Below are 26,583 nucleotides of genomic sequence, written 5' to 3'. Positions count from 1 at the left end.
TTGTGTAAATCTCCTGCCCCCAACAGATTAAGCATATCATTACAACCCCACATAATCTCCCCTTCCCCCCAGATTCCTTTGATTTGTCCCCGCCTCAGGGTTAACTGTGTCTCCCCTCCTGTTGCCCCTACAATTGTCACAGTCCCTTCTGAGGGTCTCCCCTGCCCCCATGTGGTTAAACTGATGGCTGCTCCAGTGTCTATCAAAAAAATCCCTCATGGGACTCCCTTCGATTGCCCCCTGGAGCGTGGGGCGACCAGATGCATCCCGTCCTAAACTGAGAACATGGACAGGACGCCTCCCAGGGCACCCCTAAGTTGCAGCACCCACCTCTGTCCCTCCCGCTGGTTCATGGGGGGACCGGGGGTCCTGGCACCGAACACATTCCTGTCTCCATGCAAAATTGTGTGTCTGGCATTTCAGGCAGTCCCAGTCCCTTGGTCTCCGGGACCACTTTCCCCCTGATCTGGTAAGATCGTGGATAATCAGTTTAGCCTGCAGTCTCTGGATCTGTTGCTCTATAGCTGCCCGCTCGTCCCTGACTACCCTCCCAAAGCCACGAACTCTCCCTCTACGTCCTCCTCTCCAGGCTGACCCACTCCTTTCCACCTTGTATTGATCCCCCGCAGTAATAGCATGGACTGGCTCTTCCCCCTGATGCATCTGCCTCCACACATCTGCCTGTTCCAGAAACTGGGGTAGCTGATTGGGAGCAAGTTCAGGGTGCTGCAACCTTAAATGCCCCACGAACTGCGGATTGCTCAGCTCCAACCATTTCTCCAGCAATTCCACACCCCTACCCTGCTCCACACCCCCACCAGGTCCCGGTGCCCCTGCCTGTGGCATCACCCATGGACCATCCAGGGGATCCACCCAGCACCGTGCCCATGCCTGTATGCGATTAAGTGTATCCCGCCCTGTTTCCCCAGGGATTCGCTTCATCTTATTCATCCCCGCAGTACAAGAGTACAGCCCAAACAAGTGTTTTGCCACCTGTCCGGGGATTAGAAATGGGTGTGCCACTCCTGCCACATCGATTCCCAAGGTACCTCGTCCCAAAAGACTACGCCATAAGATCACCTGCTCCTCACGAGTTAGACCCACCATCTCCCTGCCCACCTCCACTAGCCACAGCACAAACTGATCCCAATCATTCCGGGGTACCTTTCCCAAACGGCCCAGTACTGCCTCCCGGTCCTTCAGGGACAAGGGGCGGATTTCTGCCTGTTCTACTACTTGTGGGGCATGGTCCCCCCACCCTGCAACCGGGGCCACTATTCCTGCTTCCTGCAGTTCCTCCCGGGTAGCCTCTCTCGCAGGGGCTGTAACTGTGGATCGCCGGCTTACAACATCCACCGGCAGTGGTGGGTACAGTGTTTTTTCAGGGTAGGGTGGTGGAGGTGTCTCCTTCAGTTCCATTAGTGGGGCGGATGGCTTGGGGTCCCCAAGTCCATTGCCCCCATGTTTGCAATGATACAATTACTCCTCTAAGTCTCCTACTCTCCCCAACAGTTCGTCCCTCTCTCTCCAGATTGCCTCACAAGACTCCTCTGTCCATGCAGCATCCCGTGCCTTCAAATCCGCTACCTCTACTGCTAACACAGATTTTTCTGTTAAAATCCCTTGCTGATCCACAATCCCCTCCAAATCCTTAATGTGTTGGAGGAGATCAGCTTCCCTTTTTACCCAGTATGCCATCCCAGCACACAAACCTTGTAATACCATTCCCTTTTTCCTACACTCCTTTCCCTTGGGGTCTCCCAAAACCTCTCCCATCTCCTTCTCAATCTCATCCCAGGTGAACCCCTGCACCTGGTATGGGCCCTGATTCTTCCTTATCCATTTGTTCAAAAAATCCGTTACCCCAGCTTGCCAGAACCCACAACTACCATCACGAGAGTTCGCCATACCCCCTCCAAGCAGCTGCACGGACTGTTGGGGAGGGGGACTTACAGGCTGCCACTCACCTATCCAATGCGATGTATCCAAGTCCCGGCACCAAGATGTTAGAGAGCTTATTCCTTCACTCTCCCACTTCCCTGGTCCTTCTCGCATGAACAGAGAGCAACAATACCCGAAGTCCGAAGGTGCAAACAATTCGAAGTTTATTGGGGTGAACTTCCAGCAAGCTTAAATACAAGTTCCTTTTTCCTTATTTTTGAATCCCAGCTTATTTCCTGTTTGCCCCTAATTTATATAGTAATATTCTTAGCTATACCTTAACCAATCATTCTACTGAAATTTAACTAACCAATCCTAACATATTGTAACATGATTAGCTAACCAATTATATCCCACCACAATAATTAGATTACACCCAGCAAAATTAATTATACAGCAGACAGAAACAATCACAGAACCAGACAGAGATTATACAGACAAACAATAGCAAAGTGGGAACTATAATGACAAAACAATACAGAAGTGAGGATTTCACATCCCAGCTATTGATAAGTGAGTTCTTGCCAGACAGGATGCTATCAAACTAAGTTTCCTTTTACATTTTCTAGGCACTTCCCTTTCTCTGGAGGTGATAGGAATACAATCCTGTCCTGATAGTGCCTGACAGCCCAATAGCACCTTCTTTCAATGTGACTAGTTTGGAATGTGAGGATGTGACCGGTCGCTTCCCAGCTTATGGCTGCCTCTGTCGCTTAGCCAAAGGCCTTAGCCTAAGAACAGGGCCTCAGACTGTCACAGTAAGAGAAGGACCTTACACTGGCAGACAGTGATTTTGATTCTTTCTTTTATACCTCTAACTAGCCAAGTGATAAGAATACACCTAAATTCTTAAAGTACAGGCCTTTACAGACAGGCCTCAATATCTATATCCTAACATGTAGTATCTACAGTGTATTCAGTGTAATAATTCTGCCAATAGTATAGTGTCTTGTTTCATATTTGTTCCTTTGGTTAGAACAATAATATTTATTTTAATTGGGAGAGTTTCTTAAGAAAGGAGGGAATGTGTTGTTGCTTGTAATTATTAGAATTGGGAGCACTGGCTGTTGGGAGTTTGAAAGGACAGGAAACAGGAAGGAGGGGGGAGGAGTTGAGAGGCTGGGTGAGAACTACAGAGGGTGCCGCAGCAGCTTGGTAAAGAGGTTTCCACTTTGAAAATAAAGTCCTGTTGAAGCTTGTTAGTACCTTGCCTGGTTGATACAAGTTCAGAAGGGAAATTGCCACTGTTGAGTGAGTCAAGAAGTAAAGGGAAATCCCGGCTCCTAGTATTGGTTTGCTGCTTCTGCTGGCTTCAGGGAGCAAAGTTGGTGGTGTTGCTACAGCTCCCCTCTACTGGGAGGAGAACTGGATGAATGATGGTGGGGAAAATATGTCTGGTAATTTATTTGAAAATATCATGAAATTCATCAAGATTAATTCAAATGTTTGATGTTCTGTAAGTGGAAGTGAAGATACAATCTTGCAGCAAGATCTGCCAGCTGCTAAAGTCCCCTACAAATTTAGGGCTAGAGAGAGTTGCCTGCCACCACTTCCAGAATGAAGAGGAGAGATGTTTCACTGGGTAGACCTCCTTTGATAGTTCACTCCACTTACAATAAACTTTGGGCTGGTGGGGGGAGAAGAAGTACATGTATTTCACTGTAGGAAGTTCCCACTCTATTGGATATACGCTATAGTAATAATGATATTTGTACTTAGTTTTTTACCTTGTTAAAGCACTCTGTAAATTCACCAATTAATCCTTACAACACCATTTTACAGATTGGAAATCAAGACCCAAAGAGGGTTAAGGCCAAAATTTTCAGAAGCATCCCCTCAATACACAAGAGTATCCATGATTCCCAATCAAAGTCAGTGACAGTCTTGGATGCTGAGCATCTCTGAATATCTGCCTATCAATCCCCCAAATTAAGCATCCAAAATTAATGGACATTTGGAAATTTTGTCCGACACAACTTGTCCAAACCACACAGTGAGTCATGCATGCCAAGCTCCTAGTACCATGCTCAGTCTAAAAGGCTATGCGGCCTCATGTGCAGTGTAGTAGAGTTAATTTTGCTGAATATAACTTTTGCATTTCTTGCTCTTTTTTTGTTCAAATTTTAAACCATAAAATATTGCTGTAACTTTCCCCTATTTAACTTCCTTGTTTAAAAGAAAGGCAAGAAGAAAAAATTAATTAGATATGATTACTGTATATGACTGTAAATGACTATACCTGAAACCATTGGACTTTGAGTTCCATATTTTTAGATTTTTCTGTTAACTGAGAAAGGGGATAGACTGAGCAGGGACTTAGCCAAGCACTAGGTCATGTAAGATGATAGACTACCATGATGCTGGAAGGAATGAAGGGAGAGTGAAACTGAATGACCCTGCAGCATGATGCCTGGACACAGGGAGGCGCTCTAGATACAAGGGCATGCTCCTACATACTTGTAAAAACAAGTTGGAGTGTTTTTAAATACAAAAAAATGTGTTATTCTCAGATGCCTAATTTGAAAATGCTGAAAAGATTTTGTTCAAACTTTTAAACAAAATTCATCTTTGTGGGGAGACTAAACATGGAAAACTCCCCAAGAGCAGGTGGTTCGTAATGCAAATTGGATTGCAAGTTGAATTGCAATGTTAGGTGCATGTTTTTGCTACTGGTAAAACTATCATATGGCAAGCAGCTTCTCTGTTGCAGATAACGGAAATCAATTTAAATATTAATGTCATTTTAAAACCAGCCTTTGCAATTATAGAGTGCACGAACTGAAAAATTGAAGCTTTAGATCTTATATTTGAATATAAGATCTAAATAACCTCTAGCTTCTTTCAATATTAAATCATTCTTCTGATAATCAGATCTTTGAGTCTGTTATGAAGCCCAATAGAGAGAATAGTGCCGTATGTGCTCTGGCCACTTTCACCTTTACCAGACAGTTCAGCTTTAGCAACTCTGCTATCAGAGTTTTTACGTACAAGACTGGATTTCCTTCTTCAGCATTTTCAGGCAACCCCTTAATTCTAATGTTGTTTCTACTTGCTCTAGTTTCTATTTCATCTAATTTAAGCTGCATCGCTCTTCCTCTGCTCCAGCGGTGCTCCCATGCAGCTCTGCATCTGTCTCTCTCACTTGTTTCTCCTAGGCCAGGTTATAGCACAGTTACTTGATCCTCTATCAGTAACTTTCATCTTTACTGCTATACTTATGGACATCATGGTCTTAAGTGCAGAGATCAATTCCCTGAGGTTCATTTTGGTGGCCAGTTAATTTTCTTTAGCCTTGTCATTTCTGCCTGTTTTGGCTGCCATGTTTTCACTTAGAATCAAAAGGGCCTCTCCAGTGTGAGCCTGAAACACTCTTCTTAGTGAGGTAGATTTTTAAAACTTTGGGATTTTTTTGGCGGGTCCATTCTCTGCTACCATGTGCTTTGCTTTCTTGGAGTATTTAGTAGGTTTAAGGAGCCAATGGAGGCAGATTACTTCACTATTCCTGAATAGCGTAGGCTTCAGGCAGCCATCTTTGTTCAGCTTCCTGCTGGTCCCCAGTATTTCCTTTTGTCAGATTTCAGTTGGTCTCCTTTCAATTTAATCAAATGTCCCCTTAACACTGATGCATGTCAGAAAGCATACAAGATTGTTATGGAGTGTGTCAAGTGTCTGTTTTACTTATTAGGTTGTTTGCAGTGTTGTTGTAGCTGTTCCTGTTGGTGAAAGAGGCCAGCTTTTGAGGATTCACAAGCTATTACCTCATCCACCTTGTCTTACTTTATGGGCAGCTTTGTGGCTTGTCTTCATGACAGGGTGCAAGTTCCCCTTTACTCTCCTGTACAGGCTACCCACATCATGGGTCACTGTACAGGGGTGTAGAAGGGAACAGCCTTTCGGGGGCTGCTATTTTGCTACTTTCCCCTCCACCCCACGCAGGTGGGCAGCACAGCTGAGCGGTATAATTCATTGATATAAACCCGCAGTAGATTACTTTCCCTGGAGCAAAGGGGAAAACAGGGCAGGAATTGTGACTCAGTCAGTTTCCCTTCTTGGTTTGCCCTTGTGTTGTCACCGCTATGGTTTGTCCCTCACATAGGGCAGATTGTAAACTTACAATCAAGCCCTGTGTTAATTACCTGCATATTTGTTCTCTGCTTGATTAGGAATACTTTCCAAAGAGATCCTTTGAAATGAAATTGCTTTGTTGATTAAGAAGGGCCATTGAAAATGGAATGTATTTTTACCACCATTTCAGTGGACTTAACACCCAGCTAGTCAGTCCCAGAGTTGAGACACCAAATACCGTCCAAGACAGTGTTGGAGGAAACTGTGTGTTAGTTGTTCCAGGGCAAGACTCTTTCACTTAAAGGATTTCAGTTCCTACATTTCATGTCTTTATGTCTCTGTCTTAGCTGTATAAGAACTGCATATTGTCAGCTGAAATTATATCCAGTCCATCACACTATTGAATCTAGTGAGATTCCCAAGCGTAAATCTTATTTTATTGGGAATAATTATTTTGTTATACAAAGTAAAACTTTGCAATAGTTATCAGATACAGTAGGGTGTGCCATCAAGCATATCAAGGGGGAAAACATATCAATGGAATGTGTTGCCTGGGACTGTGCAGAGGACTGAGTATGTGTAACCCACACACCTTCTGGGTGTGGTGGTGCCCCCCATCTAGTGGCATGGAGACCACTTAGAGAGATAAAATGAGTCTGCTCTACAGTCTTAGCTAACAGCCAGCTGGCTTTTAGCTCATGCACTTAGCTCCAGAGGTCATAGACTCATAGAATGTCAGGGTTGGAAGGGACCTCAGGAGGTCATCTAGTCTAACCCCCTGCTCAAAGCAGGGCCAATCACCCACTCCCCCCCCCCCCGGTTTGATCCTGCCCACTGAGGACCGGAGTCTGTTGGTGTTACATATGCAGCACTCTTCTTGTTGGATGCAGCTCCTTAAGCAAGGGGGAAATTCTGGCTCAGATGTAAAAAATGGGCTGGCAGAGTGGACTCTCAGGGAGACAGGGAATGTGTCTTTCGCTAGTTGCTGTTCAGCTTTCTTCTTATTTAATTTACCACATTTTTGGTTTAATGTATTATTTGTGCTGAATTTCTGTTATTTGGCCAGAATAAACTTGTGTGCACTGCCATTTAATCATGCAAGTGGTGTTTCCTCCTTATGGTTCCGTATCTTGGCTTGGCATGTGTTTGGTGCCAAGATTCTATGACTGAAAATACAGGATAAGCATCCCACATGTGGCTAACATTACTTCTGTCATGCTAATGAAATATTCTTCATTGTGCTTCATACTGAGTCTACGAATGCAAATTTCCTAACTTTTCCCAGGTTTCTAAATCCTGTTTTTCCTTTTTTATGAAGTTCCCCTTTCCTTGAAGTTATTGTGAGTCCTACATCCTTGTGAGGTATCAAAATAAATGCTATATAACATTGTGTCTTCTTTCCCCATAGGACACACATTCTTTAATCAGCCAGGCACATCTCTTGCATTTATTGTCTGGATTAGGTTTTCAACAGGAGGCGTCATGGTTACACTTTCAAATTCAAGGCAAACAGAACACTACAGATAGCAAAGCCGCCAGTGCTGTCAAGCAGAAAAAAGTCACACTATTTTGGCTGTGGGGAATCTTAAAAGGAAACTTTGTCGGGTTTTTTTCCAAGTTTATAAAAAATGGAGACTCAGCTGAATTTGGCTTTAAGTTTAATATACATATCAAAGGGTGCATTAGCAGCTGGCAAGTCTTAGACATCACTCTTCACTGATAGTGTACATGATATTTAATATAAAATTAACCCCTAATGACAATTACCAGTATTTCTGCAAATGATTGTGATATGTCCTGGAAAGTACAATTTTTGCTGAACTAGCCTGATAGCTCAGTGGTTAGTACCCTGTATGGAGTTAATGAAATTTTGTCTTTTCTCTGTAGTGCATGAAGAATATTTCTGCCTCCAGATACTAGCAAATGCTAGGTCCTGGTTAGTTATAATATGGCAGACTCTTCAATTATTATAGCAAACTTCCACCCCAGACTCTTCAAATGCAGTAATAGTTTCTTTAAAAAACAAGGTATAAAAAGATTTATAGTAAAAAATATTTAGCAGCATATCTCATGGCCTATCTCAATCTTAGATGCCCTCCAGTAATGATATTCAGTTCCTTTATATAACTATAAGTGGCTCCCCTCCTCCCTCTTCAGTTCTCTTTTTGATGACTCAAGGGTATGCTTGCCTTCTGCTGTTATTGGTTAGAAAGGTATGCTGGAAGACCTTTGCCCATGCTAGTCAAACAGCATTAAGATCTCAAAGCATCCAATTTCCCTCTGACTGTTTCTGAAAAGTAATATTTTATTATCCCTTTCCTTCCCATTACATTCTTCAGCTTTAAGCTACCTCGTAGCCACCATTAAAATAAGCTTTTAGCCTTCTACAGGGAAGAAGAAACTGATAAGCAGAAAACATTTTTTCAAGCAATATTAACAGTCCAGACTTCCATCTAGGATATTTATAATGTACCCATTAGCTTGACAGTATAAGTACTGAAATCCAGTAAACCATAAAACTGTAGGCCTTGGAACAAAGTTACCCATGTCTGCTCACAACATCATCTTCCTCCCACCCAGCGTCTTGCAACTTAACAGGATATAGACCTTGACAAAAAAAATATTCGGAATGTGGGAGAAAAGCACAATCTAACGTGCTAATTAAAATTAAACTGATTTAATTTTGTTCACTTTCTTGACACTTTGCAAATAATATGCAAACCGTATTTTCCTTTTTAGTTTAAGACTACTGCCATTAATCAGACTACTATTAATGGAAAAACCATTTCTCTAAAGTGAAAAGTTGAGGAGCCTCTGTTTTACACTGTAACAGAATTTGAAAGTGCTTTTACAGGTCACCTTTTGGTACCTTTTTTTAAATTATCAAACAGTATTACAAATTATAAAATATTGCAAGGATGCAGAGTAAAGAGAGCCCATTCAGGGGAAAAATACATTTAGAAATGTTAGTATTAAAAAGGTCTCCTTGGATAGGATTTTGCAGATTGCAGAGTTGATGCAGTGGCTTCATGTCATATCAGCACTGAAATCCCTTGTTTCACTGCAACATTTTCTTTAATTAAAAAAAACCCTACAATGTTCATTGATAAAAATATAATTTCTCTATTTTCAGAAGTCTTCATGCATTTCTGTTGATATCCTTAAGGTAACTCCCTATAGGAAAAATAAGATCACTTTTAACATAAATTAATTACATAGTATTGTGCTGTGCAATACTAGGGACCACAGCGACTGCATTGGGATGTTTTGGCAAAAGGTAGAACATGATAAGAGCGTTTGGAATTTTGGAAGGGAAAAGATTTTTGTTTTGAGTTTGGTGTTTGAATTGTAATATACAGGTTGATTTTCTGTCTGTGCTGGTTAAGAAGTGTCAGAGATTGGAGTCTGAAACTGCAGTGTGTGAACTGTGTGCAGTGCTGAAAGACTTACCCCTTCTCTGAGTGCCTAAATCTGACAGTTTTCATATTTTGTTCATATTCTATTGTAGGATGTAAATTAGGATAAGATATTTGCATTTTATGCTTATTTTAATAAAACCATGTGCGTATATGTTTGGTTAAATCTTTAATGCCATAACATTTTGAGTTGTGTGTAATTTGAAGCTTGCACATAACTCAAAATGTATTACCCAGCCCTGTGTTTATTTGACTGTTCCGTTGTCTGGCCACGATATGAGAGTCCTGCTGGTGGCAGAGAGAGCAGGTAGTGTGCTGTGTCTAGGAATGCATTATGCACATATGCTATTTTCAGAGAACAGATATACAGTTGGTGGTCTGGCAGTAAGTATGCAAGAGGCTCAATACTAAACCATCAGCTCAGTTCTATCAATGTGCAATCTCTCCACACTAGACGGTTTTCACTTAATATTTGTAAAAGTATTTTATGTTAAAAAGGGGAAAAGAATGACAAGTACATCCGTCCACAAATTATTGGACAGTATAAATCAAAGTGAACAACTTTAAAAAAAAAGGGGGAGTCTGATTGAAATGAAGTGAATTTTTACATAAAATCCCTCTTAAAAACAAAGAATGTTTTAAAAAATAAACAAAACCCAAGTCAAAGTGAGTTACTTCACTTATTTTGGTGCCATGTTATACACGTGCACCTTACTATTTACAGGGTCTGATCCTGCAAACACATAAGCACATGAGTAAAGTTATCAATTTATCTAAGTGGGCTCAGGATCTGGCACCAGCACTGGATTTTGAATGATTATATAATTAAAGTAAAAATGTTCCTGGTGGAAACCAGAAATGAGCTCTGTGTGTTATAAAATCTGTATGTGTGAATACCTTTAACCTTTCTAGCTCAGGTTAAAAATTATTAATTTCTATAGTACCTATCACTATATCATTGATAGTCCTTTTAAACTACTGCTTAGGCACATAAATACCAACCTGAAAATCTCTAATGAAGGTTAAGAAGAAGATGATAAAACTAAAGGCCACTGTCCATTCGCAGATTGCACTCACAAAATGGTAAGTATAATCCTGATGGAAATGAGAAACAAAACACACTTCCATATAAAACACTAAAACAAAATTAACACGGAATGGTAGACAGAAATGGCAAATCAAACAAAAATAGAAATTCTCATTAATGTACATGTAGAGAAATATCAAACCTGTAAATGGCTGGTCTTGCTTAAGTTTTTGGAATTGCCCTTTCCTTTAGGTTTGGGTAGAGAAAAACATTTAGCGTGATATCCACCTTGGAAAGACGTGGAATGTATGAATAACAGCTGCTTGGGTAAAACGTCCCTTCTACTCTTATTTGTCTATTTGTGGCATGTAACTAGTTCTGTTTGAAAACTCTGAGGATGTCATCCGCAGCAAAAACAAACTCCTGTATTCAATGCTCAAATGTTTTTATTCTAGGATGTTTATTATTTGGACTAGAGTGCTGAATGCTTCCTGTAAGATGCTGAGAGCCCACGACACCAGTCAACTTCAGCAGGAGTTGAGGACTCTCAGAAATTTGCAGGACTAGCTCCTTTAAAAGTACTGTAAGAGTGAAGAAAGGAAAACGTATCCAATATTCTGTATATTGCATGTATACATTACTTGTACGATTATGAAATAGTGAAAAGCATAACAAAACTAGTGACTTCATATGTAACACACAGCCAGTAAAAATAAACACATTTAATTGACAGTATTAAGTTTATAAATTGTGCAATAAATTATAGGTTTCCAGAACATTTTAAGTTATTGCACCTTCATGAAGAGAAGTGAACTTTATATATAATAAAGTCACTCCATTTCCAGTTAGATCAATATCTTTCTATTTATTTAAAAACCAAAATTTAAAAATTAGCAAAGAAAAAAAAATTCTCTTTTCCTTCCCCATTCCCAAACACCTATATTTCAGCAAATATCTGATCCAGATTGATTCTCAGAAGATCTGCCCAGTGCTTTGTTTCCTGAAAGCTAATACAGGTTTAAGCTTTCACAGAGTACTAAATATCCTATACGCCAGGAGTGGCCAAACCGTGGCTTGCGAGCTGCATGCGGCTCTTTTACAGTTAAAGTGCAGCTCTCAGAGCCCCCTTTTTGCCACCACCCCAACCCCCTGCATTCTCTGTCTACCAGAGTGGGGAAGAGGGAGCTCAGGTCTCCTGCCCTGCAGGGAGGTGGGTCTTCGGGCTTCAGCCTCACAGGAGACACCTGCCAAACTCGGGGCTTCTGCAGGACTGGGACTGAAGCCCCAAGTCCCGGCAGGCATGCCCCGCAGGGCTGAAGCCCCGAGCCTCAGCAGGCGTATTCTACAGGGCTGAAGCCACAAGCTGAATGAGGCATGCCTGGCTGTCAAATGTCTGAAGATTATCATATTTGGCTCGGAAAGTCAGTAAGTTTGGCCACCCCTGCTACAGGCTTTGCATACTCTACCATTAAATAATATGTATTGCATAATAAAGTTAATAAACTGTAGGGGAAAAAAACCTCAGTAGAAGGATATAAAAATAAGTTCACTTTGGCCATAATCATTCCTATTAAATGTTAAATATGATGGAGACAATGGCCCAAATTCAAGGCATTCATTCAAAGCCACAGAAGTCAGTAGAGCTAGGCCTCAAGCAAAAACATGACATTTTAGTGATGGCCATCCTTATCACATGTACTGTGCCTGCACCCAGAGTGTTTTGTAAAAGAGGTGTGCTAGAAGCTCTCTTGTAATGGGGGACAAATAGAATGAAAGGGTTTTTTTCTGAAATATGACAAATGTTTCAATAAAAGGACCCATAACACAAACACAGGAGCTTGACATTATTAAAAATATCTAACTTGTGAAGATTCATCTTCTCAGCTGCTTTTCCACTGTTTTGTCTAAGCATGTTGCCCAGCTTACCCTTATAAACTTTAGTAACAAGATGCAGGCACTGCATTCTTTTACTTCATTTGTGGAGAAAGTACTCCCTCCTGTGGTATAGCTTGTCCACATATCCAACTTTGAGATCCTTCCCAGTCATCACCACAAGTGCTCTAAGATCCTGATCCACAGGCCATTTAAGTTAATGGAAAGACTGCTATTGACTGCAACAGGCTTTGGATCTGACCCTAAATGCCTAATCAGTGGCAAGGATTTAATTAGAGATGCTGAAAAAGTACAGTAAAATAAAGACCAGAGCTAAACTGTCATCCATAATTCAAACCAAGATATTCCTGAGGGTTGAAGATCAGATTGATTATTTTATTTATTTCATTTTTTGAGGATGTGATTGCATAAGGAAGTAAAACTGCTGAACAACTCACTTCTAGGGAGGTTTTATCACAAGATTTCTCACTCAATTTTGCATAATCAGATTGTCTGGAACTTTGGGCGCTTACTTAAAATGAAAATCCAACTCTTTTGAGGTTTCCCAATCACTAATTTTAGGAAGCCCAGCTGTTAACTGTTTTTTCCCTAAATAGGGAAATGCCAGAGGTTTGACAGCTTGTTTATTGTCATACACTATTTAAATTCCTTGTGCTCTTATCCTTACATGTGCCTAAAAGTACATAGCATCGCATACCCAAGCTAATAGACTGCAGGATTAAATTGGTTACCTACTAAGGGTTTACCTTTTCACCTGGAATCCAGTCAATTTTTGTTATGGAAATTAATGACGCACATGCAATCACTGGGAAAAATAATGTAAAGGAAATCATAAAAATTGCTTAATGAATAATAATGAAAATATTTCTATTTATAATGCATCCCCTGTTCCCATTCTCTAAGACTGAAGACACCAAACAACAAGTTACACTGCAGTATAAAAACAGAATATTAAAAAGCCAAGCAAACATAGTATATTCCCACAAAGCATCTTATAGTGATCAACACAAAAGACACTCTGAATAAATAAGATTAGGGGTCTTTGCAAAGGAGGAGGGTGAGATAAGGCATTCTTATTGACGGGAGAAGAAACCAAGAGTAGACCCTGGCTGTATGGCTAAGATGTGTAATCATTTGTGTGAACGCTGCTTGTCATTTATAGTCCAATCCAAAGCCCACTGAAGTCAATAGAATGATTCCCATTGACTTCAGTGGGGTTTGGTGCAGGCCCCTAATCTGTGGGGTGACACTCTGGTTAGCCTCTAAGAAGGAAGTTCACCAAGTCTCCCAGCCAAAGAATGACCACCGAGGCCATCTAGTTCAGTATAAAAGGAAAATTGTGGGTGCCAAAATGAGGAGGTAGAGTAGGATCCTCATGACCAACCTTTGATCAACTTTTGGTTTCTAGGGCTATATGTGGCAAGAGGGAACCTAGTCCTGTGATGAGGGTGGTGTTAGCACTGTAATGAAAAAAAAATCCCCCCAAACATTTTCTAGCCTGAAGTTTAATAGTTTCACTCAGTGCTAATGAGGCCAATTCAATTAAGGTGGAAGTGGCCTTTCTCAACAGTTGACAAGAAGGGGTGAGCTTGTCACTATTGAGAATAGGCCACTGTTGAAAATAGGCCATTTCCACCTTAATTGAATTGGCCTTGTTAGCACTGACCCCCCACTTGGTAAGGCAACTCCCATCTTTTCATGTGCTGTAATATATATACTGCTTACTGTATTTTTCACTCCATGCCTCTGAAGAAGTGGGTTTTAGCCCACGAAAGCTTATGCCCAAATAAATGTTAGTCTATAAGGTGCCACAAGGACTCCTAATTGTTTTTGCTGATACAGACTAACATGGCTACCACTCTGAAACCTGTCAATGAGTAGTAGTCCTGTTCATTAGTTTACTCATCTGAACCAGAAGGATTAAAACAATGATCAACAGAGGTGATTTCTCTTCCAGAGGCTTGGATGCTGTGACTCATATCTAGCAGCTCATAGTAACGAGTTTATACAAGAACACTGTCCTGTCAATTAGGTTGAATGCACCAATAGAGTAGTTGGCGCACAAGTGATCATAACTTTTCTGTAAGTAAAATTTCATTTGTTTTATATGTATAAAATATATATTTTATATACAAGAAAAACGTTTTTTCAACAGGAACTTCAGAGCAGAGTTCCTTTTCTCACTAACACTGCAGCTGTCACAAGCCCAGCAGAATCACAAAACAGTCAGCAATTATACAGATTATGAAATAAGTGAATATTATTTGTCATCTTTGGTCTGTTTTTAGTTTCCATGTTACATGGCCAGGCAGCATAATAAAATAAACTTCCGTTTTCCCAGAGCAGGATTTCTTACCAGATTTACAAACTAGTATTTCTGACCTCTTCACATACACAAAGCTATTACAAATATTTAAAATATAAAACATTTGAAAGAAACAGGTTGAAGCAAGAAGACCAGTACATACATATACTTGGTATTAGCCAGCATAGTGATGTCATGAGTTGCATTATGAACATTCATCACCATGAGCGAGAGAAGCTGCAAATTTAAGAAGTATACTTGACAACAACCATCATATTCCTGTGTTGAGCTAACAATATTCACCACTGTGAGCTGGAGAAGCTGTGAATGTGAGCACCTTAGGTCATAGTTTTGCCTTCTGAAACATTTGTATAACTTCAATTACTGCATGCTGTTGCTACTCCTGGGGGAATTCTGTGCCTCTGGGCAATGCAGAATTTTGCAGAAATTAATGTTGTGCTCACAGAATTTCCTTTCCCCCATAGAAATTGTCTGCAATGCTGCTGGCTGCTACTGGGAGCCGCTGGACCCACCAGAGCCCAGCTAGCACATAGAAGATACTGCCAGGCGGTGGGGAAGGGAACTAGAGGGTTCCCAGCAGCTGCAGTTCCCCACATGCCTTGAGGGAAGGAGACAGTGGTGTGCAGGAAACTCCACACAAGCCTGTGACCCAGCATCAGGCTATTTCTCTCTCTGGGCTCTGAGGGTAGTGGGGGCGGGTGTCTGGGCTGGGGGAGGGGTAGAAGGATGGGTGTCTGGGCTGCGGGGGGGCCCATGGCTGGGCTTTGGTGTGGTGGTGTTTGAGTATCTGGGCAAGGGGGGGCATGGCTGGGCTCTGGGGGATATCTGGGCTGGGGGACTCCCACAGCTGGGCTCTGGGGGTAAAGGGGTTGTGGGTGTCTAGACCCCCCAGCTAGGCTCTGGGAGGAGGAAGAGAAAGAGGAACTGGGTTGTCATAGGGAGTTCTTTAACTCTCTACTCCTGGGGGAATTTTGTGTGTGTCTCTGTACTGTTACAGACATATTTGCTAACAGGTATTTTGAAATACATTACCAAACTAATTGAAACTGGTGTGATTAGGTAGTGTTATTTTGACAAATAAAATTTGCAGAATTTTAAAGTATTGTGCACAGAATTTTTAATTTTTTGGCACATAAATTCCTCCAGGAGTAAATTATTGCACATACTCTGATGGCAAGGTGGTCTGCCTATTTCAGGGCCAGGAGGCCTGAGGCTAGCCAACCCTGTTCAATCACACCTCTGTATGCTAATTAACTATATCCTAGCCAGAGGGGGCAGGATTGATTGGGGGCAGATGAAACATGTGAGCCTCATAAAGGGCAGAGAACTGTTTGGCGAAAGGGAACCAGAGGGAGTAAGTTGGCTTACTGTGGCAGGCTCTGAAGAAAGGTCTAAACAGAAGCTGAGGACTCCAGAGAAGCAGCCTGGGAGTAAGACCCTGAGAAAGCAAGGGAGGGCCAGGACAGTAGCAGAGGGAGGTTGCCTGCTGATTTCTTGGAGTCACAGAGTTGGACAAGGAAGGCAGAGGTCTGTGGAAGGACTCTAGCTAAAGAGAGCTGGGAGCCCTTTATGTTGGAACTTCAAGTTGAGGATTGTTTTGTTAATAAATGCAGATTCCAAGCAGGGAAGTTAGTGGGCAGAAAGACTGTGTGGATTATTTTTGGGAACTCAATGAGGAAATTGAGACAGAAAGTGCCTACGTAATGGGAACTTATGCATTTCAGTATTTAGTTCCTCTACCTAACACTCCAAAGATGGCTAGATAGTTTATCCAGGAGGAGACAGTCAGGCTAGAAGGATGGCTGCTTGCCTCTTCAGTCAGAGGGCCAAATATAGGTAGGCTCCCACCTGCCCTCTTTGTTTCTTACAGGGTAGTTTGGCCTGTATGTAGTGTGTTGGTGGCTGGTTATTATAGGGTTAACTCTTGTACATGAGTGCTGCACTGTGTGTTGTATTTACATTCACTAGCTGTCTCTTAGAATAGAATCCCCTTTGCTTTCTTCCCTACCCCCCAACCAAAGAAAAAAAAAAAGTAGGAAACAAGGGCATAAGACTTAAATACGCTACTGACAACTGAGGTGTAGCTTCTAGAAATATCCGGTAACTGCCATTCATGCTTCTTACAATGCCAACTTGCTAAACATGGTGCTCCATCTGCAATATAAGCAGTAGCCTGGCATTTATCTTACTTTAGAAGTGGTTTAATGTCAGAGGAAGAACATTTGCATGTAAAGATACAACAATGTGATACACAAAAAGGATACTGGGAATGACAGCTATGCATGACACGATAGAGATGGCTATCCTTATATAACATGTACAGTGACTGTTCCATTGTGGACATGACTTGAAAGAGATGACAGACTGAAGTGTAATGTAAACAACACCAGAGCCAAAAGCCACAAGAGCTCCTCCATCATGGACGCTGGGAACAGATAACTCCTGGAAAAAGAATCAGCAGAGGGATTATCTGTTGTTATTCATATTACAGTAGTGCCTAGAAACTGGCTGTAAAAATTGGGCCTACAGATCTGTCCTAATTGCGAGCTCTGCTGTGGGAGGTGAGGGAAAGGTTAAGGAATGTGTCAATAACCTATAAACAACAGTTGTTGAAGGGAAAAGGAGCAAAAGCGAGACAGACTGAATTTGTATGAACAAAAAGATTGACTGATACAACTCAAGGACCATGTTAAAATGTTAAATAGTAAACAAGAGGAATAGAGGACCAGAAATCAATTAACCAAAACTGGTGTGTTGGAAATTAGGCCTAATTGGTGGAGAAAAAATGAGGAGACTAGCTATTCCATCCATCACTCCCTTTTTGGGTCCTTAAAGAGACTTTGGGGAGGGAAATTTGGGTACTGAGGTGAGCTTCACCATCTTGGCTGCTGCCCCACCACTTCCTGGGACATTGGGCCTTCATCATCCTGAGAGATATCTGACCTGAATCAGGCCAGAGAAAAGAACTCAGACAACACTGCCATCTCCACCAGTTCCAGCTAAATCCCAAATACCACCTGAACAATTTAGTGATTGTGAAAGATGCCAGCTTAAAGGCACTGGCAAACTGAGTGCTTTTCCCACAAAAGAGGTACCACACAGATGATGCAAGATTGCCTATGCTATCTGCCAACATGTCTTCATTTTATATTTGAGGGACTGGTTTGAGGAGTGATAAGTTCATATTCTCTATACCTAGCCAGTCCTTAGTTTTTCTGCTGCAACTGTCAATGAAATGTTTTGGTGGTGTTTTTCCTCACTGCTGGTAAGAGACTAGAACTGGCAGGTCACTTCAAATACCCCACTCTCAGATGGTCAGTCAGACAGTGTGCAATATAAAAGCTGGGGGGAGGGTGGTGTGTAGCAGTCCAAACCAGTGACTTTGAAGTGTAAATCTCCATATCCCTCCATCAACCCCCTGAGCTCCTTCCCCTTTCCATGTCATCAGCCATCTTTATTTATGTTGTGATATCCAGGTTATTGAAAATTCTTTCACTCTGAAATATATCTGGAAGTGAAACCTACAGTAAAATAAAGTATATGGCCAGTCAAAAGAACTTCCTGGATTGTCTAAATGTATAAACCGCATATGTTAAACTATGCCAGATCTAAATAACCTCTGTGCCAGAGAAATCTTCTCATAGCTAGTTAAACCAGCTTTTAAGCTGGTTTCTGCCACCAGAGCAGTGCAAAGCAGCATTAATAGAACACGTCTTCCTTGCTTTTGTTATATCTTCTTTCCCTTCCCATCATGAAGCCACTTTTCTCTCCTTTTCCTTTCCTATGATGGAGTAATTTTACTTTGTTGTTGTCTTCAACATCTGCTTCCCCCCCTTTTGCTTCACTCCTTCTGCCCGCCCCGCCCCCCCATTGTGTTTTATTCTGTTTAGATTTTTATACTATGTTCAGTACTGTGGTATCTAAATTTTCCTTTTCCCCACCATGCTTTCTATATATGAAAACAGGGTCTCAAAATTGAAAGTGTTAAGCAAGCTTAACTACAAGTGTTGCTACCAGCACCACTGTTCTCTTCTTTTCTAACTTATTTCTTGGACCGTCTCTGCCTTTCACCCTCGCCTCCATACATACTAAAAAAGGGCTCAGAAAATTTGCCTAACTCATCATGTTCTGAGGAGTTTCTCCTTTAATAGTCAGTCGCTTCTTAACACCATCCCACCAATTGTATTTCACTTCTGTATTTTAAAATAATGTATGATTAAAAATAGAGAACAAAACACCTGATTCACCTCTGTTCACCTTCACAGAAGTTCTTTTGCTTTTAGGAGACATTGCTAGTTATCTTCCGCCCACACTTTCTGGCTGTTTTGCTGAGCATTCAGGAGCAATACCATTAAAATTATAAAAAGAAAAGGAGTTCTTGTGGCACCTTAGAGACTAACAAATTTATTTATTTAAGCACACAAGAGATCCAGTTCCTGGACACTACAGTGCTAATAAGCGATGGTCACATAAACACCACCCTATACTGGAAACCTACTGACTGCTATACTTACCTACATGCCTCCAGCTTTCATCCAGACCACACCATATGATCCAATGTCTACAGCCAAGCTCTACAATACAACCGCATTTGCTCCAACCCCTCAGACAGAGACAAACACCTACAAGATCTCTATCAAGCATTCTTACAACTACAGTACCCACCTGCTGAAGAGAAGAAACAGATTGACAGAGCCGGAGGAGTACCGAGAAGTTACCTACTACAGGACAGGCCCAACAAAGAAAATAACAGAACGCCACCAGCCATCACCTTCAGCCCCCAACTAAAACCTCTCCAACGCATCATCAAGGATCTACAACCTATCCTGAAGGACGACCCATCACTCTCACAGATATTGGGAGACAGGCCAGTCCTTGCCTACAGACAGCCCCCCAACCTGAAGCAAATACTCACCAGCAACCACACAACAAAAACACTAACCCAGGAACCTATCCTTGCAACAAAGCCTGTTGCCAACTGTGTCCACATATCTATTCAGGGGACACCATCATAGGGCCTAATCACATCAGCCACACTATCAGAGGCTCGTTCACCTGCACATCTACCAATGTGATATACGCCATCATGTGCCAGAATGCCCCTCTGCCATGTACATTGGCCAAACCAGACAGTCTCTACATAAAAGAATAAATGGACACAAATCAGACGTCAAGGATTATAACATTCAAAAACCAGTCGGAGAACACGTCAATCTCTCTGGTCACTCGATTACAGACCTAAAAGTGGCAATTCTTCAACAAAAAAACTTCAGAAACAGACTCCAACGAGAGACTGCTGAATTGGAATTAATTTGCAAACTGGACACCATTACATTAGGCTTGAAAAAAGACTGGGAGTGGATGTGTCATTACACAAAGTAAAACTATTTCCCCATGTTTATTCCCCCCTCCCCCCCCCCCCGACACTGTTCCTCACACGTTCTTGTCAACTGCTGGAAATGGCCCACCTTGATTATCACTACAAAAGGGTTTTTTTCTCTCCTGCTGGTAATAGCTCACCTTACTTGATCACTCTCATTACAGTGTGTATGGTAACACCCATTGTTTCATGTTCTCTGTGTATATAAAATCTCCCCACTGTATTTTCCACTGCATGAATCCAATGAAGTGAGCTGTAGCTCACGAAAGCTTATGCTCAAATAAATTTGTTAGTCTCTAAGGTGCCACAAGTACTCCTTTTCTTTTTGCGGATACAGACTAACACAGCTGCTACTCTGAAACCATTAAAATTATACTTTCCACCCTGCCTTCCCCAGTACCAAAATGACCAAAAAACTTTCCTTACAACTAATTTTACTGATTAAAAATTTACAACCGAGCTCACAAGATTTGTATAGATAAAAGCAAATTATAAAATTCACAGCATGTGTGAAATTGAAGTGTTTTCACAAAACATGTAGCAACTTGTTTTGGAGAGAGAAAGAATGAAGTCCCCGCCTTCCGCCAGTCTCATTCAGCCCTACTATAGCATTTTACATGTTGACTTATTTCTCTAACTAGGGAAAAATGAGGGTTTAGAGAAAAACAAACCACCACCATACATGAACTTTCTAAGTGAGTTAATGGTACAGTATGATCTACTGGTTAGGGAACTGCACTGGGTAGTCAAGAGAGCTGGGTTCTAATTCCAGCTTTGCGGCTGATTTTCTGACTTTAAGGAAATCACATAACCGTTCTGTGCCTCGGTTTCCCCGTTAGTAAAATGGGGATGATACATATTTTCATAAAACTTTATGAGATCTACAGATAAGTGCTATGTAAGAGCCAAATACTATTATTAATAATAAAAATAACTGTTCAGTTCACTTACTATACCATACAACTGTAGGACCCAAGGTATTGAGGACCCCCAGTTCCCATCACCATCTATGACAGTTCAGGGTACTCAGAAATTTGAAGGATTGGGTCCTTATTTTGTCATGTCTTTCATGCAGGCTGTACCCAAAATACAACATAAATAAACAAAAGAGATAAGATAAATTAAGAGTAGGACTGTAGATTAATTGCAGTTAATGCATGCTATTAACACAAAATAAATTAACTAGATCTAAAAAATAATCTTGATTAATTGAAGTTTTAATTACAGTGTTAATAATAGAATACCAATTTAAGTTTATTATAAATATTTTTGGATGTTTTTCTACATTTTCAAATATATTGATTTCAGTTACAACTCAGAATACAAAGTTTACAGTGCTCACTTTGTATTATTTTTATTACAAAAATTTGCACTGTAAAAAAGATAAAATAAATAGTATTTTTCAATTTACCGCATGTAAGTCCACTCAGTCCTACTTCTTGTTCAGCCAATCACTAAGACAAACAAGTTTGTTTAATTTACAGGAGATAATGCTGCCTGTTTCTGATTTACAAAGTCGCCTGAAAGTGAGAACAGGCATTTGCATGATACTGTTACAGCCAACATTGCCAGATAGTTACATGCCAGATATGCTAAATGTTCATATGCTCCTTCATGCTTTGACTAATAGGCTCTAAAGTTTTACATTCTTTTGTTTTTGAGTGCAGTTATGTTAAAAAAAAAATCCTACGTTTTGTAAGTTGCACTTTCACAATAAAGAGATTGCACTACAGTACTTGTATCAGGTGAATTGAAAAAATACTATTTCTTTGTTTATCTTTTTCACAGTGCAAATATTTGCAATAAAAAATAATATAAAGTGAGCACTGTGCACTTCGTATTCTGTGTTGTAACTGAAATCAGTATATTTGAAAATGTAGGAAACATCCAAAAATATTTATAATACATTTAAATTGGTATTCCATTATTGTTTAACAGTGCAAGTGAAACTGCAATTAATCATGACTAATTTTTTTAATCGTTTGACAGCCCTCATTAAGAGATGAGAAGGTAAAACAGGCAAGATCAAATGAGAATCAAAATTAATGGTGTGACTGGGCTCCCTCTCTGAGTTTTATGCCAAAATTGTTTTTTGTTTGCAACTGATAGAACAAATCAATAACAGGGATTATTTTTAAGATCCAAACCATGATTTATATGATTTAATTTCTATAGTGTGTAAACCTTTTGTTACAAAATATTGCCTGAAAGTAATACTAACAGAGCTGGACACTGCACTGGAGACATTTTAGCCTGAAACATCCAACGTTTAATACTTGCAAAACTGTATTCCTCAGTTTTTGAAACCATCCATGGATTTGCTAACTCACAGGCCTTATCTCTCTTCTCTCCTCAGCTCTCTCTGGTTGCCTATTACTGTTCTTCTCTGTTCCTTCCCTATACACAATTGTACATTGTTAGGTTACTATACTCGCACAATACTGTGTACAAAACAAAATGTGCCTATATTGTGGCCTAACAATATATGACTGAGTTTGTTATCAGAAAGTCACATAACAAACATGGCAGAACAAAAAGATGGGACTATAGCCTCTCCATTCCAACAAAAAACATGTTTCTCTCTTGGTGCCTCATTAAAATGGTTTCCTCCACTCCAAATGAGAAATCTTCTACTCTCAGTATATAAAAACCTACAGTATATGTGATCACATTAAGTCACAGGAGGAAAGTGGCAAACAATGAATTATTAATGTATTCTATACACAGTAAATGGCTTGAAACAGATTAATTCTACTAAGAATGAACTTTACTATACGAGGTTGGTCATAATAATAAATGAAAGTTCAAATATCCGGATTTCAGAGGTGAAATCAAAGCTGGTAACAAACTTTGCAAAATGCTGTAAATTATTTAAACATACTGTTTGGCTCTGGCTTTTGGTAAATTATTGATAAAGTACAGCAGGCTACATGACATCCCAGGGAAGATTAAAGAAATACTTCATAACATCCCACAGTTTTTTCCCCTCAAGGGACATAATCAACTGATTTTCTACTAGGTTTGCAGAAGCACTAACACAGGAACTTTGCAATAATTGCAAAACACTTGGTTTGGATGGCCTTTTGCAACTCTAGCAGGAGTTTATACTGTGGTGTAGAATGCTTCTCTCAAGCTAGAAAGGAATTGGGAAAAATGGTGGAATTTAGATGTTTTTTACATCAGTTACTTTCAGAAGAGTTCCCATGCAATTCTGTGTATTCCTTTCCTCATCCAGCACAGAGAATGAGAGTGAGGTAATAATGAGACTTTGCTCATTTATCTCATTTTCATCTAGTTAAGAAGTAACTCTCAGAGAGGTAACACGGTCTTGTGATTAAGATAGTGGCGTGGGTCCCAGAAGATCAGGGTTCAATTCCCAGCACTCCAACAGATTTCCTGTGAGACCTTTGATAAAACCACTTAATATCTCTTTTCTCTTGTCTGCAAAATGGGGATGATACTTCCTTTGCCTGTCTCTTCAGACTGTAAGCTGTTTGAGGCAGGGACCTGTACCTTATTATGTGTTTGTACAGCATGAAGCACGATGGGGCCCTGACTTTAGTTGGTTTGTATTGCAGTCCAAATAGTAAAATAAGGAATGTCAGAATCAGTGAGAACTCATCTTATGCTTTCTGACAAGATCCCAAAACCTTATTAAAAAACTTTTAAAGAAAGAACAAAAAAGAGTTGGAGAGAGAAAGTTAAAATAAAAAAGGAGATAATGGGCAGAGATCAAAATTTTTCTTTCTGATCTCTGGTCAGGGCTAGGAGAAGTTTATTACTGTATTTTTTTAAACAAAATATTTCTAGACCTTCTGTTTTGCAAGATTTCCAACCACACATTCATGTCATTCTGCTTACTATCTTACTTTTTTCTCTTCATTGCGGTATTGGGAGCTCTTGATGTTGCACTGATATTGCCTATTCTGCTCCCGTAACACTTCTTTTGTCTGGTCTGGTGGTTCTTGCTCTCTGCTCTGTCTCCAAAGCATGTACTGAGAGAAAGAGAAGGAGGGGACCACCAGGAGCAGACCTGGCATCTTAGGAGCATGAAGAGTGCTACCAGCAAGTGGGCAGTAGCAAAGGGAGGGACTATTTCTGGTTCAAGGTACCTCAAAAATATTTGTAGTTAAAATGTTTGAGGAGTAATGGTATTGAGAGAGGTGAAGCAGGACAATACAGAAAGCAAGCCTGGGACGCATATAAGGAGGTAAGGGATATTAGAACCTCGAAGTGTCCATTGGGCCCAAAATATTGCTCAGGCATGCAGGAGCGAAAATCACACTTGGAGTTGCAGCTAGCAAGGGATGTTAAGAGTAACAAGAAGGGTTTCTTCAGGTATGTTAGTAACAAGAAGAAGGTCAAGGAAAGCGTGGGCCCCTTACTGAATGAGGGAGGCAACCTAGTGAGAGAGGATGTGGAAAAAGCTAATGTACTCAATGCTTTTTGTCGTCTCTGTCTTCACTAACAAGGTCAGCTCCCAGACTACTGCACTGGGTAGCACAGCATGGGGAGGAGGTGACCAGCCCTCTGTGGAGAAAGAATTGGTTCAGGGCTATTTAGAAAAGCTGGACAAGCACAAGTCCATGGGGCTGGATGCACTGCATCCGAGGGTGCTAAAGGAGTTGGCTGATGTGATAGCAGAGCCATTGGCCATTATCTTTGAAAACTCATGGCGATCGGGGGAGGTCACGGACGACTGGGAAAAGTGCCCATCTTTAAAAATGTAGTGCCCATCTTTAAAACAGGGAAGGAGGAGGATCTTGGGAACTACAGGCCAGTGAGCTTCACCTCAGTCCCTGGAAAAATCATGGAGCAGGTCCTCAGGGAATCAATTCTGAAGCACTTAGAGGAGAGGAAAGTGATCAGGAACAGTCAGTATGGATTCACCAAGGGCAAGTCATGCCTGACTAACCTAATTGCCTTCTATGATGAGATAACTGGCTCTGTGGATGAGGGGAAAACAGTGGATGTGTTATTCCTTGACTTTAGCAAAGCTTTTGATACGGTCTCCCACAGTATTCTTGCCAGTAGTTAAAGACGTATGGGCTGGATGAATGGACTATAAGGTGGATAGAAAGCTGGCTAGATCATCAGGCTCAACGGGTTGTGATCAATGGCTCCATGTCTAGCTGGCAGCCAGTATCAAGCAGAGTGCCCCAAGGGTCAGTCCTGGGGCTGGTTTTGTTCAATATCTTCATTACCGATCTGGAGGATAGCATGGATTGCACCCTCAGCAAGTTTGCAGATGACACTAAACTGGGAGGAGTGGTAGATATGGTGGAAGGTAGGGATAGGATACAGAGGGACCTAGACAAATTAGAGGATTGGGTCAAAAGAGATCTGATGAGGTCCAACAAGGACAAGTGCAGAGTCCTGCACTTAGGACGGAAGAATCCCATGCACTGCTACAGACTAGGGACCAAGTGGCTAGGCAGCAGTTCTGCAGGAAAGGACCTAGGGGTTACAGTGGACGAGAAGCTGGATATGAGTCAACAGTGTGCCCTTGTTGCCAAGAAGGCTAATGGCATTTTGGGCTGTATAAGTAGGAGCATTGTCAGCAGATCGAGGGACATGATCATTCCCCTCTATTCGGCATTTGTGAGGCCTCATCTAGAGTACTGTGTCCAGTTTTGGGCCCCACACTACAAGAAGGATGTGGAAAAATTGGAAAGAGTCCAGTGAAGGGCAACAAAAATTATTAGGGGGCTGGAACACATGACTTAAGAGGAGAGGCTGAGGGAAGTGGGATTATTTAGTCTGCAGAAGAGAAGAATGAGGGGGGATTTGATAGCTGCTTTCAACTACCTGAAAGGGGGTTCCAAAGAGGATGGATCTAGACTGTTCTCAGTGGTACCAGATGACAAAATGAGGAGTAATGGTCTCAAGTTGCAGTGGGGGGCGGGGCGGTTTAGGTTGGATAGTAGGAAAAACTTTTTCACTAGGAGGGTGGTAAAGCCCTGGAATGGGTTACCTAGGGAGGTGGTGGAATCTCCTTCCTTAGAGGATTTTAAGGTCAGGCTTGACAAAGCCCTGGCTGGGATGATTTAGTTGGGGATTGGTCCTGCTTTGAGCAGGGGGTTGGACTAGATGACCTCCTGAGGTCCCTTCCAACCCTGATATTCTATGATTCTAAGTTCTCTTAGTAGAACAGCCAGTCTCCCTCCCTGCTAGTCAGCACTCCAAAAATAGGTACAGACTTTGCCCTCACCTCTGCAACGTCCCCACTGTCTACCAGCCTGGAGAGCATAATAAAACCTGAGTTTGTAGCCCAAATTGGAGTCTCCTGCATCCTGCATGACATCAGTTGATGGGTAAAAAGCTGACTAGCTGAACAAAATATATTTTTACTTGGTCTCTAAATGGATGGTGTGTGTTCTGTTGCTCTATGAGAACACTAATTACCCAATGTGGTCAAGTATCTTTAAGCTCAGGAAGTGTGCTGTTTTCTTTTTAAAAGAAAGAGAAGTGGACAAAGACATAGGATTAGTAAATTATCTTAGTCATTTGCTTACAGTCTTTACAGTATAAACTA

The 26,583-nt window shown here is 41.2% G+C and overlaps 1 protein-coding gene across 1 annotated transcript in view; it reads right to left on the bottom strand.

Moving 5' to 3' along the window:
• Nucleotides 1–6,962: 6,962 nt before the first annotated feature.
• DRAM1 (DNA damage regulated autophagy modulator 1) overlaps nucleotides 6,963–26,583 on the bottom strand; it is a 36,929-nt gene continuing 17,308 nt past the window's right edge. The window contains exons 4-7 of the mRNA XM_074949688.1: nucleotides 16,933–17,110; nucleotides 13,089–13,147; nucleotides 10,425–10,517; nucleotides 6,963–9,180 (exon numbers count right to left, since the gene is read on the bottom strand). Of these exons, the coding sequence (XP_074805789.1) occupies nucleotides 9,136–9,180; nucleotides 10,425–10,517; nucleotides 13,089–13,147; nucleotides 16,933–17,110 (375 nt within the window). The 3' untranslated portion in view covers nucleotides 6,963–9,135. The remainder of the gene's footprint in view (nucleotides 9,181–10,424; nucleotides 10,518–13,088; nucleotides 13,148–16,932; nucleotides 17,111–26,583) is intronic.

The sequence above is a fragment of the Natator depressus genome, chromosome 1 (assembly GCF_965152275.1).
Source record: "Natator depressus isolate rNatDep1 chromosome 1, rNatDep2.hap1, whole genome shotgun sequence".
In the NCBI taxonomy this organism is placed as follows: domain Eukaryota; kingdom Metazoa; phylum Chordata; order Testudines; family Cheloniidae; genus Natator; species Natator depressus.
The sequence above is the reverse complement of the archived record's forward strand: the minus strand, read 5'-3'. Positions and strand labels throughout refer to the sequence as shown.